This window comes from Grus americana, chromosome 18 (genome assembly GCF_028858705.1).
Source record: "Grus americana isolate bGruAme1 chromosome 18, bGruAme1.mat, whole genome shotgun sequence".
NCBI classification, from domain to species: domain Eukaryota; kingdom Metazoa; phylum Chordata; class Aves; order Gruiformes; family Gruidae; genus Grus; species Grus americana.
The window spans coordinates 10,154,113-10,168,564 of record NC_072869.1 but is presented as its reverse complement, the minus strand read 5'-3'; the positions used below and the strand labels follow the sequence as shown (position 1 = coordinate 10,168,564).

The 14,452-nt window shown below is 38.5% G+C and overlaps 1 protein-coding gene across 1 annotated transcript in view; it reads right to left on the bottom strand.

The window, feature by feature from the left end:
• Nucleotides 1-14,452, bottom strand: part of TBCD (tubulin folding cofactor D) — a 131,241-nt gene that overhangs the window by 39,898 nt on the left and 76,891 nt on the right. The window contains exons 19-24 of the mRNA XM_054846521.1: nucleotides 13,772-13,852; nucleotides 12,935-13,008; nucleotides 11,883-12,000; nucleotides 9,396-9,456; nucleotides 7,788-7,810; nucleotides 848-879 (exon numbers count right to left, since the gene is read on the bottom strand). Of these exons, the coding sequence (XP_054702496.1) occupies nucleotides 848-879; nucleotides 7,788-7,810; nucleotides 9,396-9,456; nucleotides 11,883-12,000; nucleotides 12,935-13,008; nucleotides 13,772-13,852 (389 nt within the window). The remainder of the gene's footprint in view (nucleotides 1-847; nucleotides 880-7,787; nucleotides 7,811-9,395; nucleotides 9,457-11,882; nucleotides 12,001-12,934; nucleotides 13,009-13,771; nucleotides 13,853-14,452) is intronic.

Genomic DNA, 14,452 nt, shown 5'->3' with positions numbered 1-14,452 from the left:
GTTTAGCCTGGAGAAGAGAAGGCTCTGGGGAGATCTAATTGCGGCCCTCCAGTACCTGCAGGGGCCTACAGGAAAGCTGGTGAGGGACTGTTCATGAGGGAGTGCAGTGACAGGACAAGGGGTAATGGGTTTAAGCTGAAGGAGGGTCGATTTAGATCAGATGTTAGAAAGAAATTCTTTACTGTTAGAGTGGTGAGGCCCTGGCACAGGTTGCCCAGAGAGGTTGTGGATGCCCCATCCCTGGAAGTGTTTAAGACCAGGTTGGATGAGGCTTTGGGCAACGTGGTCTAGTGGAGGGTGTCCCTGCCCATAGCAGGGAGGGTGGAACTAGATGATCTTTAAGGCCCCTTCCAACCCAAACCATTCGATGATTCTATGACCTTTTCTGTGATACCACCCCTTCCACAAACTGTTGTTTATACGGTCTTTATTCTTCACCTTTGCACACAAACGTATTATGATAAAATCATTAGTTACGTGATGACATCTGTCTTAATGGACAGATCACATCTCTTCTGGAGAGGAATCTGAGCAAATCAATGAAGGCAGCCAGCTCAACCCTCAAGAAAGTTCACTGTGTGCAACAACGGAAGGAGAGAATGTGTGACATAAACCAAAGAACTACCTCCAACTGTTACACAAACAGGGTTATTCACAGTTGTGCTGGCAACTAATGTCCTGGTGTACCTGTCTTCTGATTGGCCTCCAAACTTTGTATTTTTTTAATTATTGTGCATACTTTATGTATGCATTCAACACAAAATATGCAAAGCAAATCGGAAGAAAGTAAACAGAAGAATTAATTACAGCACATTTTCTGCTTTTACACCACAGCTGTGATACTTACCAGCTGGTCTCATCAGTTCTCCGCCTAAACCCCTGCAAAGCAGAAACAAGAGCCTTCAGAGAATAACCCACCACAAGCAATCTGAGTGCACTGCCTAGTGAGAAAAATAACCCCTAAAAACCATTTCAGAGTGAAAGCAGATCACAAAATACATGCAGTTTTATATTTGACCGACTCTAAAATACTTCTTTTTAAATCAATTGTTGTCTTGACTTCAGCATTTCTACAAAACCCTCCCAAATATTTAACTTTCTTCTTGCGAAAATGTGGTCCTGGTCTTTCTAATATTTAATGTGAATAATAAAAGACTGTCAAGTTCATTCTGCTTTTCTTTCCACCTGCTTCAGAAGCATTCCAAACCTGGGGGACTCGCCACAGGACTTTGCAGTCATACAGCCTCTACAAGCTTCTGATTTCCACACCTAAAAATGTAATTTTTTAACAAAATCTTCATTTCTGGAACACTGAATAGAAACTTCACTTACTAGTTCCCATTTCACAAATGTTAACTGGTTTACTTCCCTGGCGAAGTTTCTCACCCTTCTCCCTTCACCCTCTCCTTCCCAGCTAAAGCCAGGTGATTTTGCATTCGTCACCACAAGCGATGGGGTAAAAACTTCCAACACATCAGAAAAGGGAAAGAAACAAATGGCTCAAGATGCTTCAGACCCTCCTGAAGTAAGCACGTGTGTTACAGACCTCAGGCTTATCCAGCCCAGTTATTCTGTCTTAACATTACCCTGGCCACTGACAGCACTAAAGGAGAAAGTCTGAACTGGGCAGAAAGTGGGGAGAGGGAGAAGCGTCCTGGAAGTGGCAGGGCCTGTTTCCGTTCTTCGGCCTCTCATGTCTCTGGGCAGAGACGTCTCCTCACCCTGCTGAGCAACATCTGCTGGTTACATGGATGTCCCTGGGGTGCTGTGAGCACTGCTTGGGGTGTTCTGCTCAGTGTCAACCTCTGTGGCTTCATTTTTCCATTTTGTGAACCTTTGACCCCTGCCCTTCCTTTGGATATTTCCTCCCTCAACTCCTTATTCTTGTCTCTCTTCACTTCTGCTGGAATATTTCCTCCCTCAGGTGTGCCAAACCCTTAATCACCTGTTCATACGGCCATGCTCTGGCAGAAACTCCCAGAAGGGGGAGGAACAACAAAGGCTTTTTTGTTTATTTGCTTGGGGTTTGTTTTTTTTTTTTAAACCTTTTCTTCCCTCCTCTCCTCCTCCCTCCCCACAATAAAATTAGTAGCTATGCTCAGAAGGCAAACTTAGCAACTCTAACAACTCTTAGAACTCTGTTCTCCAATTTATCCTTTTATATGAGCTTCAAAAGCCTAAACATTTTAAACAAGTTTTTCCATTCCATGCAAGTAGGTGCCTCCTGTAACATGCACTGGGTTTTTGACGGCTCAATGTTTTAATTGGTTTTTCAGGTAATGCAGTGACGCCAACTCCACAATATTCTCATTTGCCATAGATCAGCACTTCCTTTAATTCCCAAGTTTAATTGGGAAACACTTCATTTCGACAATCAATACATTAAGCTCAATGTAATAATCCACAGTTCAGTTTATCATCGTAGGAAGCAAGCACAGATTCCACATCCCCATGCTGATAATGTCTTTGTATTATCTACCCCACCTCCCTGCCATGTTGTCTGCTCTCCAGCTTCTAAAAAATTTAAATTAGGAAACAAAGAAGTGATGCAAGGAGTTGAGACAGTGGCAACAATAGAAGAATGATGTGGCAAGGCTTGCTTTCTCTTCAACATTTCTTTTCCCTTCATTCTGTCCTCACCCATTCCTTGCCTTTTTCTGTTGTCTTACTGCAAATGAGTATAAAATAATGATCCTGTAAATTTGTTTGGTGTGCAACAGAGTCTGCTGATGCAAGGATTCAGATATGGACTTCTGTTCAAACTACAAAGCAAGAACTGAGTCATAAAGGCTGCTCTTCTCCACTTCTTCACACTGCCAATAAGGAAGTCAGGCCGCTTAAAGCTACTCTTATGTTAATAATTTGACAGCTATCCCTTCCTTTGGCATTACATCAGCTCAATTTAATTTCAGACTTTAGAGCTTCACTGAGGATTGCTGTCCCTGTGCAAGAATGAAGAATGGTGACAGTGATTTGCATAGTAAAGATTCGCACAGAATGCAGAAACTATAATCAAATCTATCTTTGAAGGCACTGCGATACCGTGTGTTCTTCTCTGCAAAGCTTTTCGAGTTATTTCTTGCCTACACATCACAGTGTGTCCATCAATATTTCTAAATTTTTTTCACCTTTCAGCTCATACATATTTCAATGTTAAGAACTGAGAATTCTATCATAATCCTAGATCTTTCCTCAGTCAGTGTTTAGTTTGTCAAACATGATGCACATCTTTCTATTAACTTTATCTCGCTCTACAGTATTTCACTAAATTAAAAAGATACGGATCTACCTAATTCAGAGATTCTGAATTTTGCTGTACAGTCAGTATTCTCTCTTTTTTCTTCCAAAGACATATCCACAAGTTGCATCACATTATTAGATGTACCTGTTTCAAGGTTTAATTATTAATTCAATTTGTAATTGACTGATGCAGTGCCCAGGTTCCCTGAGCTCCTAAGCATTCCTTCCTCTGTGCAGTTCCACAGCAATGTTTCTCTCCTAGAAACATCTTAGGATGAGTCACAATTTATTTGTGGAAAATATAATCAAAATGTATAATCCCTTGCAGAACCAATGAATTAAGATTACTGACCCAAGAATGCCGGTATCTATTTTAAAATTACGTGGGCCTAAATCAGGACCAATGGCAGTGCTGTTTTCAGAGCATATATAAAGTCGAGGTACTTCTGTGGATTATTTTTTTTAATTATTGAAAACTTGCTTTTTGTGAGAAGTTCAGAATTCATCTTTAAGATTATAAAAATAACAGTAACTGAAGCTGTTCAGAATTGAATAGTATCTACATTTTCATAAGCATCTGAATCTGAAGTTAAAACTACTGGACTAGGTGAAGAAATCCAATTGCAAATACTCAATTTCCAGGAAGTACCTGCTGAATAAGTATGTTCATCTCCATATGAATAGTAACTAATTATTTTCCATAGGAACTCTCTGTCCCAAATAGAATTCAGGTATCTTAAAAGGTCCAGGCTGTACACTTACTGGGCTTTGGAAGTATAAAATGGCTTTATCGCAAGGTACACAGAGGAGGAAAGAGGTACCTTTGAGCACAGATGAAAAAGCCTGTGTATTTAATAAAGCCTTCTGGTCACCCCTTGAAGATGCAGAGAATAAACTACACTAAGCTGACAAACACCTCTTTTTAGGTTCCTGTAAATTCATACACTGACTGTACACATTTTGTATTGTATTCTAACACCAGAAGTCTACAGGTGATATCCTGGCTCTATGGAAGTACGAGTTTTCCCAGTGACTTCAGTTAGTAGCAAAAGAATTTCACCTTATAACTCTTCAGAACGCAGTATAGCATGATCTCCTGGTACCCTCGTGCTACTCAATGCAAAAACTAATTTAAACTTGCAAGAATTGTTAAGATGAGCTTTGTTGCAGGGCTGGAATTATTTGCTGATTAAGTTAATATGCCTAAAAAACCTCTTTTACATAGATGACTGCCAGGAAACACACTTGCCCTGAAACCATCAAGATTAGTTGCAACCTTAAAGGTCTTTAAATTAGACAAGTTTCTCTTTTGCCTAGCACCTGTCAACGCCTACAGGCTACCTTACTCTTTTGGAAAAGCTAAAACTCTAAAGATGACAGTACAACTGTCACTGGCTACTATTCTGAAAACCTAAAATTGCTCATCTTGCATAGCTGACTCTGTAATACACGCAGCCAGTCTCTTCATATGTCACAAGAATGAGATCAGAGCAAAACTCGGCATGCAGCACATTGCACCAACTGAATCACCCAGTGTGGGAGTCACTAACAAACACCACACATCCTGTCGTACCCAGCTCCGATGGGAACCCTGAAGGCCCAATAAATAGAACATTTGCTGAAATACAGAAGTGCAGTGCAACTACCTGGAAGAAGCCCAGCGTATCTATCTGCAGCACTTCCATATCTGTCCCTAAATTACCTTGTTACCCAACTCTGTGGATTAAGACGTACATTATCAGACTCAGAACTGGCTACAAGAAAGTAGGTAAAAAAAATTCGGAACATCTATTCAGTTGAATATTCAGTCAAGAACCTTATACCAGAGGATGTATTTTTAAAGAATCTTGACAGAACTACTATTAAAAATACTTTGTTCCTGAGGACTTTTCATACCAAGAACTAGTACAAGGTCTTAGATGCACTACAGAAATATATCGCTACAAAAAAAAGATACTACCCACACTGGTGCAGTGGAAACATAACATAAATCAGGCTGACCATTAACACTGTGCTCAAACTGGCCGACTGACTTCCTATCCCAAGTAAGACAGCTTAAGGCAACAGATGCCACAAGTTTTTGTCTTAGGTTTTTATATATAAAAGTAATGTTTAAAGCAAATAAAATATAGCTCAATTTTTAGAACTCTATAACCTGTACAGCACAAAACAGGCACAACAGACAAGCACTCAGTTTAAGTGGCATGGTTTGCACATGACTTGCTATAACTAGTGCCCATTTAATACAGAGAATCAGGCTCACTGCGCAATACTCAACTGGAAGTGCACATGCAAATGCTCAAACCAACCAGCTCCTCAAGACAAACTAGTGCATCAAATGTGTCAGAATCCAGACTCAGGGAAGGAAGTACGGACTGATGTGCCTGGACTTGCATTCTCCTTTTTCAATGTACTATGGTAAACCCAGAAAAGGACTTAGACAGGAAGACAGAAAGATACTTGCATTTTTAAAAAAAATGTTAATACAGCAGAGGACAGGATTTTCTATAGTTAGCATAAACAAATTTGATTGCTTCAAGTATACTAAAAATTGAGAGACTCCGCAGTATAACTCAAAACTTGGACTGCGTCCTGTCTGAAGGATAATTCATGGCCATAATTCAAAATCAGGTTAAAGACAATGCAAGAGCTGCTAGACAAAGTAAGACTGTTAATTAAATGAAGGTCTCCATTACAGCACTTCGGCTTTCTCTTTTTTGACTCAAGGTACTTATGGATTCAATGAAATCCTAAGCATTAGACAATCAGGAAACTCATGACCCATTTTCCAGCTTAAAATTTATAAATGACAATTAAAAAAAAAAATCACAGCATTTCATACTTTACTTGCTTTTCCGTTTATCATAGGCCAACACAATTTCTGAAACAGCTTGATCAAAGCATTAAAATCCATTTGGTCCACAAAAAGACAGCTATTTTGTTGCCAGAAGTGAAAGCAAAATATCTAATAAACAGTTGAGACATGTGACCTGATGCTTTTTGTTAATGCAGTTTAAAAACTAGAAACACAAATAAAACACACAGGTTTTCAACATTCCTACAAGATGTTGTTACACCGAAAATTCCCGGTAGCAATTTCTCAAATGGAAATCTTTAGAATATTATGTGCAATAATTACTCATCACAGAACAAGTTTAGCTTGTTTCACTAAATGCTTGCCTAGCAATACTCAAATTGCTGGTTTGTTTTTATAACCTAGTTTATTTTTCTTGTCCCATTTTATAATATTTTATGCATACTGATATTTTAAAATATGGATTGTAGTAGACATCTCTGTCTCAGTCTAAGTATTAAACAGCAGTGAATCAATTTTGCTTGCAGTTGAATTAGAAGTCTTATCTAGAATGAAAACATTTCTGTAGGCATCTTATAAATACCATTAAGTGCAAGAAGTGCACATTACGACAAAAACAAATTACACCCAAGCTCCACCCTGACATTAAAGAATTTATGGGAGCCAAGACAGCCACCCACAAAGACACTAATATACAGTATCAGCATTAAAACCATCCGCCAGTACAAGCTAACTTTGGAGTGGAAGTTTCACATCAGTATGTACGACCTTCAAGAAGTAAATTTTAACATTTTTTCAGAAAGTTTTGAGATACAAAAACTTACATAAAAATTCTTTAAATTATAATTATTAATTCCACAAAAAAATTACTTCAGTTTTACTGTTTTCAGAGATGTCATGTGCAAAGACATGAATTAAACTGCTCAAAAGCTCAAAGAATTTGTCAGTTAAAGCAGAAAAAACCCTCATTCACCTATACAATCATTAGGGAATAGGAGTATTAATTATGTTTTGCTTTCCTTAAATTTAGGAACGAACTGTTAAGTGTTAATTCACATTTACTGAACAGTTACTTAGGCAAACTCCTTTCATTTCCTAGAAGCTTCAAATAATAAGAAACGAAAACTCAGTGAAAACTCATTTACATTTTCTTTGGTGCAAGACTTGAAAAATTTTATTGAACCTTTCATAATACTCCTGGCCTACTCATTGCACAGGATGAAGAAAGTGATTCGAGAATTTAGACAGAAGCTCCTTTTAAAAGAAGAAAAATTGGAGTCATTAACTTATTAGTTAAAGATCATTTCTATAGACCTATTTGAACCATACAAGTACTACAGGACAGGTGAATAATGGGAAAGAAACCCATTACACACCGCTGAAGCCATGGATTAGTGAGCATACTCTATTTCAGCTTCTTTCCTTTCTTTAACTATCTCCATCACAATATTGAGGCCAGTACTTACCACTTTCTCATTAATCTAACCTGCCTGTGAGTCGCAGTCTTTAAATGCCACAACCATTATAAAACGACATAAGACTCTGTAATAGGTAGACAAAGCCAAAAGAATGCATGTGCTTGCATTCTGATGAACCGCGTGAGACTGGCAGGCTGTGGTAGGTGTAACTAACTTGAACAAACCAAAACCCCTTGGGGTCCTACTGTTTTCATTACTTCTGATTCATACTTTCCAATACGAAAAATCTTTTTTTTTTACAGCCATTTTCTTACCTGTATAACTGACGACTGCAAAGCTGGGGGAAAAAAAGGCAAACAGATATTAATATTAGCAGAGTTTGTTTAATACAAATGTGTTCATTTTTCCTCCTCGCATGCAATGTCTACATACTCTGAGCTACGCAACACTTTGGATTATTTTAAAAATAAAATTCAAAGGAAAAATCTTTTTAAAAAACCTTCTCTATATCCATTCAAATTTTACGTTCAAAGAAAATCAGTTTAACACATTCATAAAGCATTAATTTTCTCAATTCCAAATCCTAGCCGCTCCTGCACATTCCCTGGAAGCTAGTTTGGCTTTTTAAAATACATTTGCTTTCCACAGTTGGTCCTTTTAAAATGATGATATACTGCACTGTCTGAAAATTGAAAATAACTTTGTTAGCTACAGATTAAATAGAAAAAAACTTAAACAAAAGTTCAAATGTGCCTGAAAAATATTCTCTCATTGTAACCATTACAATAGGTCATCTTCAAAACTCAGAGATTACCAAATTTCTGCGTAGTAAAACCCCAAAAACCCAGATTTTAAAAAAGAAGGCGTTTACACCGACTCTGCAGATTAATTACAAAAACAGACAACAGCAGAAACTGGAAAGTATCATAACAAATTAAGGCCATTGTCACAGTACAGTTATTGTTGATCAAGCTTTCAGGTATTTCAACATGAGAAAGTTAAACAAGGACAAAGATGCTTTTTCAACCTGTAGCAGCAGCTTTCACCTATGCACAGATTAAGCAAGCACCTACGTACTTTGAGGCATAGTGGGTAAATGGGGAGGATCAACAGCTTTAGCACATCAGAACTGGGACTAAAGGTACTACAGATACTGCAGAAAATGAGTAGGAGCCTGAATGCTGAAGTATTGTCTGTTCCATAAGGTGAAGAAATAGGAGCCAAAAGAAAAAAACAACATGGGATGACTTAAAATTAAAGGGACAAGTTAGGGAAAATTATCTCCACAGAAGCATTTTAAATTGCTCTGAGCAGGACAAGACTTCATTTGTCGTAAGTAGAGATAAAGACAATGCATCAGCTGAAATACAGATTATGACTTTCAAGGTCTATAAACAGGTAAATTATGGATGCAAGGATTTAGCAATGAAATCCCAGTAAAGTAAAAAAAAAAAAAAAAGAATAGAAAGGACAGAGAACGGACTCACTAGCAGATGTCTCTTGAGCATGGTCACATTAAGGCAAAGCCATAGATCTATCTGCAAGGCCAGTCAGTATGTACAGAAAGGGAGAAGAAACAGCAGGGGACAGAAAACCAAAGGAAAACAAAACCCCACGCAGCAGTTCAGAACAAAACCCCACGCAGCAGTTCAGAGGTGTAACTGACAGCACCACAGAAAGTGCCGAAGCCAAGAAGCTGGTAGAACAGAAAGGGGCCAAACCCAAAATTGTACTGGAATAAGACACATGGCCGAGGACATCTAGCTGTAAGTCTGGAGCGTGTGTCCAAATTCCTATTTTGAGATTGTTTACTTTTGGCAAGGCGAAGAGGAAGGTGGAGAAGAGTTGTCTTAATTGTGAATGTTTGTTTAAAAATAATACAACATACTAGGTGAAAAGATGCATTTATATTTGCTACAAACCTCTTGATGGATTTGCTTCAGTCCCTCCAATGATTTTTCATTGAAGTAGTATGTTATAGATCTGGAAAGGTATACAACGTTTTTAAGACTGGTTTCCTAATCATGCTATAAATAATTTTTCATACATGACTTTATTGTACTATCAAACAGAAAAACAATCATTTGATTTCCAAATTATAGTCAACAGAAATATGTAATATTTAATTTGAAATAGTGCAGCAGAGTAACATAAGCTCTTTCCTTATCATGTAGCAAACTCATTCTTAAAGGACTATAAAAAATTAGTGTCACTTACTAATAACATTACAATCAGTAATACACCAATAACCCTTCTCAGCTCAGCTGTATTTTTGGACTCCAACACTTCTGTGATTTGTCCATCATTTTCAAGTACTTCCTACTACTAAAAATGCTCTGTATCTTTATCTTTTCAATTTACTTGAAAATGGAACTCTTAAGATTAACACAAATTCTTTTGATAGACACTGCTGGCAAATACAATTCCTATTTGTCAATAATTAAAACCATAAAAATCAGTGTACACTTTAAATATCTATCATTTGAATTCATCTCAGTATATTTAGCTAGTACAAACAATGACAACATTAAATTTGTTAGATGTCACCACTTTTGATATCTTTATATGACTGCATCAGAATGTTCTCAGAAGTAAAATAAAAAAGGTTAATCAGAGAGTAATTATCCAACTTTTAGAACAAAAATGACCCAGACCAGAAAGTCTGTTTTTTAAAATGTATTTCTTCAATGTACATGTATCTATGATTCCTGCAGAACTGTATTTAATTCTCAGTGAAGTTTGCACTCTGGAGTCTTATTTTCCACTGCCTTGATCTTAAACAGCTGCTCATCCCAATTTAAGTCATGTTAGTATAAAATTCTACTGCTAACATGAATTCCAAATTCAAGTTTTTGCAATAAAGATTTTCAACCATTTTTCACATGTGATCCTTGTGAAAGAAAGTGTGTTGGGTTTGCGTGGCAAGGTTTTGGTAGTGGGGGGGCTACAGGGGTGGCTTCTGTGAGAAGCTGCTAGAAGCTCCCCCTGTGTCTGACAGAGCCAATGTCAGCCTGCTCCAAGACGGGCCCGCCGCTGGCCAAGGCCAAGCCAATCAGCACCTCTGTGATAACGTATTTAAGAAGAAGAAAAACACTTAGAGAGAGAGAGCTTTTGCAGCCGGAGAGAGGAGTGAGAAGATGTAAGAAACTCTGCAGACACCCAGGTCAGTGCAGATGGAGGGGGAGGAGGTGCTCCAGGCATCAGAGCAGAGATCCCCCTGCAGCCCGTGGTGAAGGCCATGGTGAGGCAGGCTGTCCCCCTGCAGCCCATGGAGGAAGGATGAGGGGGTGTAGAGATTCCCCCTGCAGCCCATGGAGGAAGGATGAGGGGGTGTAGAGATTCCACCTGCAGCCCGTGGAGGACCCCACGCCAGAGCAGGTGGAGGCACCTGAAGGAGGCTGTGGCCTGTGGGAAGCCCACGCTGGAGCAAGTTCCAGGCCGGACCGGTGGACCCGTGAAGAGGGGAGCCCACGCCAGGGCAGGTTTGCTGGCAGGACTTGTGACCCCGTGGGGGACCCACACTGGAGCAGTTTGCTCCTGAAGGTCTGCACCCCGTGAGAGGGACTCCATGCTGGAGCAGGGGAACGATGAGAGGAGTCCTCCCCCTGAGGAGGAAGAAGCGGCAGAAACAACATGTGATGAACTGACCACAACCCCCATTCCCTGTCCCCCTGTGCCGCTGAGGGGGGTGGAGGTTGAAGCCGGGAGTGAAGTTGAGCCCGGGAAGATGGGAGGGGTGGGGGGAGGTGTTTTAAGATTTGATTTTATTTTCTCATTCCTCTACTCTGTTTTGCCTAGTAATAAATTAGATGAATTCTCTCTCTAAGTTCAGTGTGTTTTGCTCGTGATGATAATTAGTGAGTGATCTCTCCCTGTCCTTATCTCGACCTACAAGCTTTTCGTTACACCTTTTCTCCCCTGTTTAGTGAACGAGGGGAGTGAGAGAGCGGCTCTGGTGGGCACCTGGCCTCCAGCCAGGGTCAACCCACCACAGAAAGAAAAGGTAAATGACTCATTTCTTTAATTGCAACATTAAAGCAAAGACATCTCCAAATAATTTTGGCAATTATTCTGCTACATCATCTATATGTACACCCACCCACCCACCCCCATATATATATCTCAGCATACTTATGGGGAAAGTGGGTTTAATCTATATTTAAATAATAACTCCGAACTTTCCAAGTAAGACAGCAAATGATCTGACTTTCCTGATGATGAATTTAGACTCAAGTTTATAACATCACTGAACAAAATGTGAAGGCTTGGCATGACTGATCAAAACAAACAACAATTCAATGGAAAAAGAAGTTCAGTAAGATGGAGATTTCCATAATTATACCCAGGAAGCTTTCAATAGACCAGACATGAAAGGAAAATTTATAGTCAAGATAATCTTGCATTTATACCTATTATTCTCTTCTGCTAGTTTACACAGTGCATGGGTGATCTCAGCACAGGCAAGAATTGCCCCATGGCGTGTGTGCAGATCTGTGCCCACTGATAAAGGTAGAAGTCTTGGCAAAACTGAAAGAGATGAAATAATTTATTTTTTTTAAGCAAAGCATAGTGACACATAGATCACAGTTCTAAATGTAATCATGGCTGCCTAGAAATAACATGGGAAAACCACTTCTGGAAAGTCAGGCCAATATATCCTGACTACTATATGAAAATCAAGTTTTAAAAATATATTATTATATATAAATTCTGACAAAGCATACTAAACCATACCAAGAAATTTTGTACTCACAACTGCCTCCCTGTTTGGAGTAAATAAAATAACATACTTGCTATTAGGCATTGGGCTGGCTGAGCGGGAAGGGAAGTGAGGCTTGTACACCCATGGAATTTTACTTCCATGTAAACTGCCGCCTTCCTAGTCCACTATAGGGAGCCCAGGTAGGATCTGCAACTGCAGGTTCACCTGGGTGGCAGCTGCTGTCTTTCAGCTGTATTAAAAAGCAGCTATTACTTCCTCAGAATCGTGAGTGGGCCAAGCAAAGGATCCTAAGGAACATTTGATTACACACACAACAGTCAAAAAGGAATTCTTCTGAAGATGTCAGACTGGACAAGACAAAACAAAACAGATCCCCCCACCCTGTACGACATCAAAGCTGTATCAATGAAGCGAAAGCTAGGAATTTGAGGGCTAGCTGCCTGAATTGTTGCAACAGAACTACACCCATTTATTCATCTTGGAACTGGTAGGGTCCGGTGTAGGCAGATAACTAAAGTCCAGTCCCCAGATAAAAAAAGATCTAAGAGTATTTTATAATTTTTGCATAAAATCTGGAATCTGGTGAAGCTATTAGTGTCACTACACTGTATGAAGTTGCAGGGGAAAACTTAATTTTTATTAAGTCATGGTGCATGTTTAAATCTTCTTAATACATTTCTGCTACATAAGCTAGAACACTCGATACGGCATGCTATGCAGAATTTATTTGTTACCTACCCACATTTGCCATGTATTCAGGAGCCCGTGGAGTAAGGTTATGCAGAGCTTTGGTTGAAAGTTCTCGAATAACACTGAAGATGTAAAAAAACATTTTTGGATTTTTTTGGGTTAGCAATTTAGTAGAAGTAATGTATTAAAAAAAAATGTCAGGAACAGACTCCTGTCCCTGACCAAAATAAAGACCTCGGCAATATTAAAAATTACAGTATTCTCTGTCCATCCTATGCTTCCTCCCCTCAAAGAAAGCCAACAAACCAAAACAGTGGACCAAACAGACAGCCTACAGCTAGCTTTTAGCTAGATGAATGGAACTTATTGCTGAAAGAGACAAAGAAAAACAGAAGTGTGGATGGTAGAACCTGAGGGCTCATTCTATGCATTGGCAGGGACACTACAGTAAACTGTTATTATTTCTCATGATGCAAACTATTATCAGCACTGATATAATCTCATTTGTGTTATATGTACACATTTTAATCTTCATGAATGCTGAATATGACTAAGCACCATCTCTATGCATGAAATCTACTTTAATTATGATAATTGTATGGTGATACTGTTTAGCCATCACATACACTATATTCCATATAAATGTGTTTTATTAATCTATTAACAGATTGAGGTCATGGCAAAAAGACAAAATTCATAAACTTGCTTTAAGTGACAATATGCTAGGGAGGTATAGATGGCATCAGCTACTAGTTGTCCAGTTTCCTTCAGTCAAATGCTACTGCAAACTTTAGTGTAAGTAAAATTCACAAAAATAATCTAGGAAAGCACGACATGCAGAACAGTCAATTCCTGAATATTAATAATTAAACTTTATGAACTTACCTATCCCAGTGGTTAATCTTCATGTTAACTAAATGATCAATCATTGGCTGTGTATACTCGGGAAAACCAGCAATATACACACTGAAAGAGAAATGTCCGTATGGAGAAGTACAGAATCAATATCTGTGTGCATTTTAACACGAGCTACTCCAAAGATTTAAATCCTCTAGTTTTAAAGCAACCAACAAAAATTCATGCCTTCTCCTAAATGAGATGCAGCTGAATGAAATAATACAACAGGAAATACTTTACTGAAAAATAAAACTAAATCACTTTTTTAAAACTCTCAGAGTCTTTATAAAAGCTACTATACATACAAAAAGCTTGACAGCAACAAAAAGCAAAAATAAACATTCAATTCCCATTGTTACATTCTAGAAAATCTAGATTTGTATATTAACTTACAATATTATTTCAGAATAGAGAAATGTATTAATGATGTAATCCACAGTACGCCGTAAAATTAAGTTATAGACATGTGCTACATCTTCATAAATACAATGGTCCAAAATTGAATATGGGTTTGCAATTTGTCCTTTTTAAAAATCAAACATACACAAAAAGTCAATTCTGACAAAAAATGTTAAAGCTGCAAAGTCAGAACCTAGGATGTAAGGGAACACCAGAATCCATTTCCTAGGCAGCCTGCACAATTACCTAACTTGACAGCCACACTTGCTT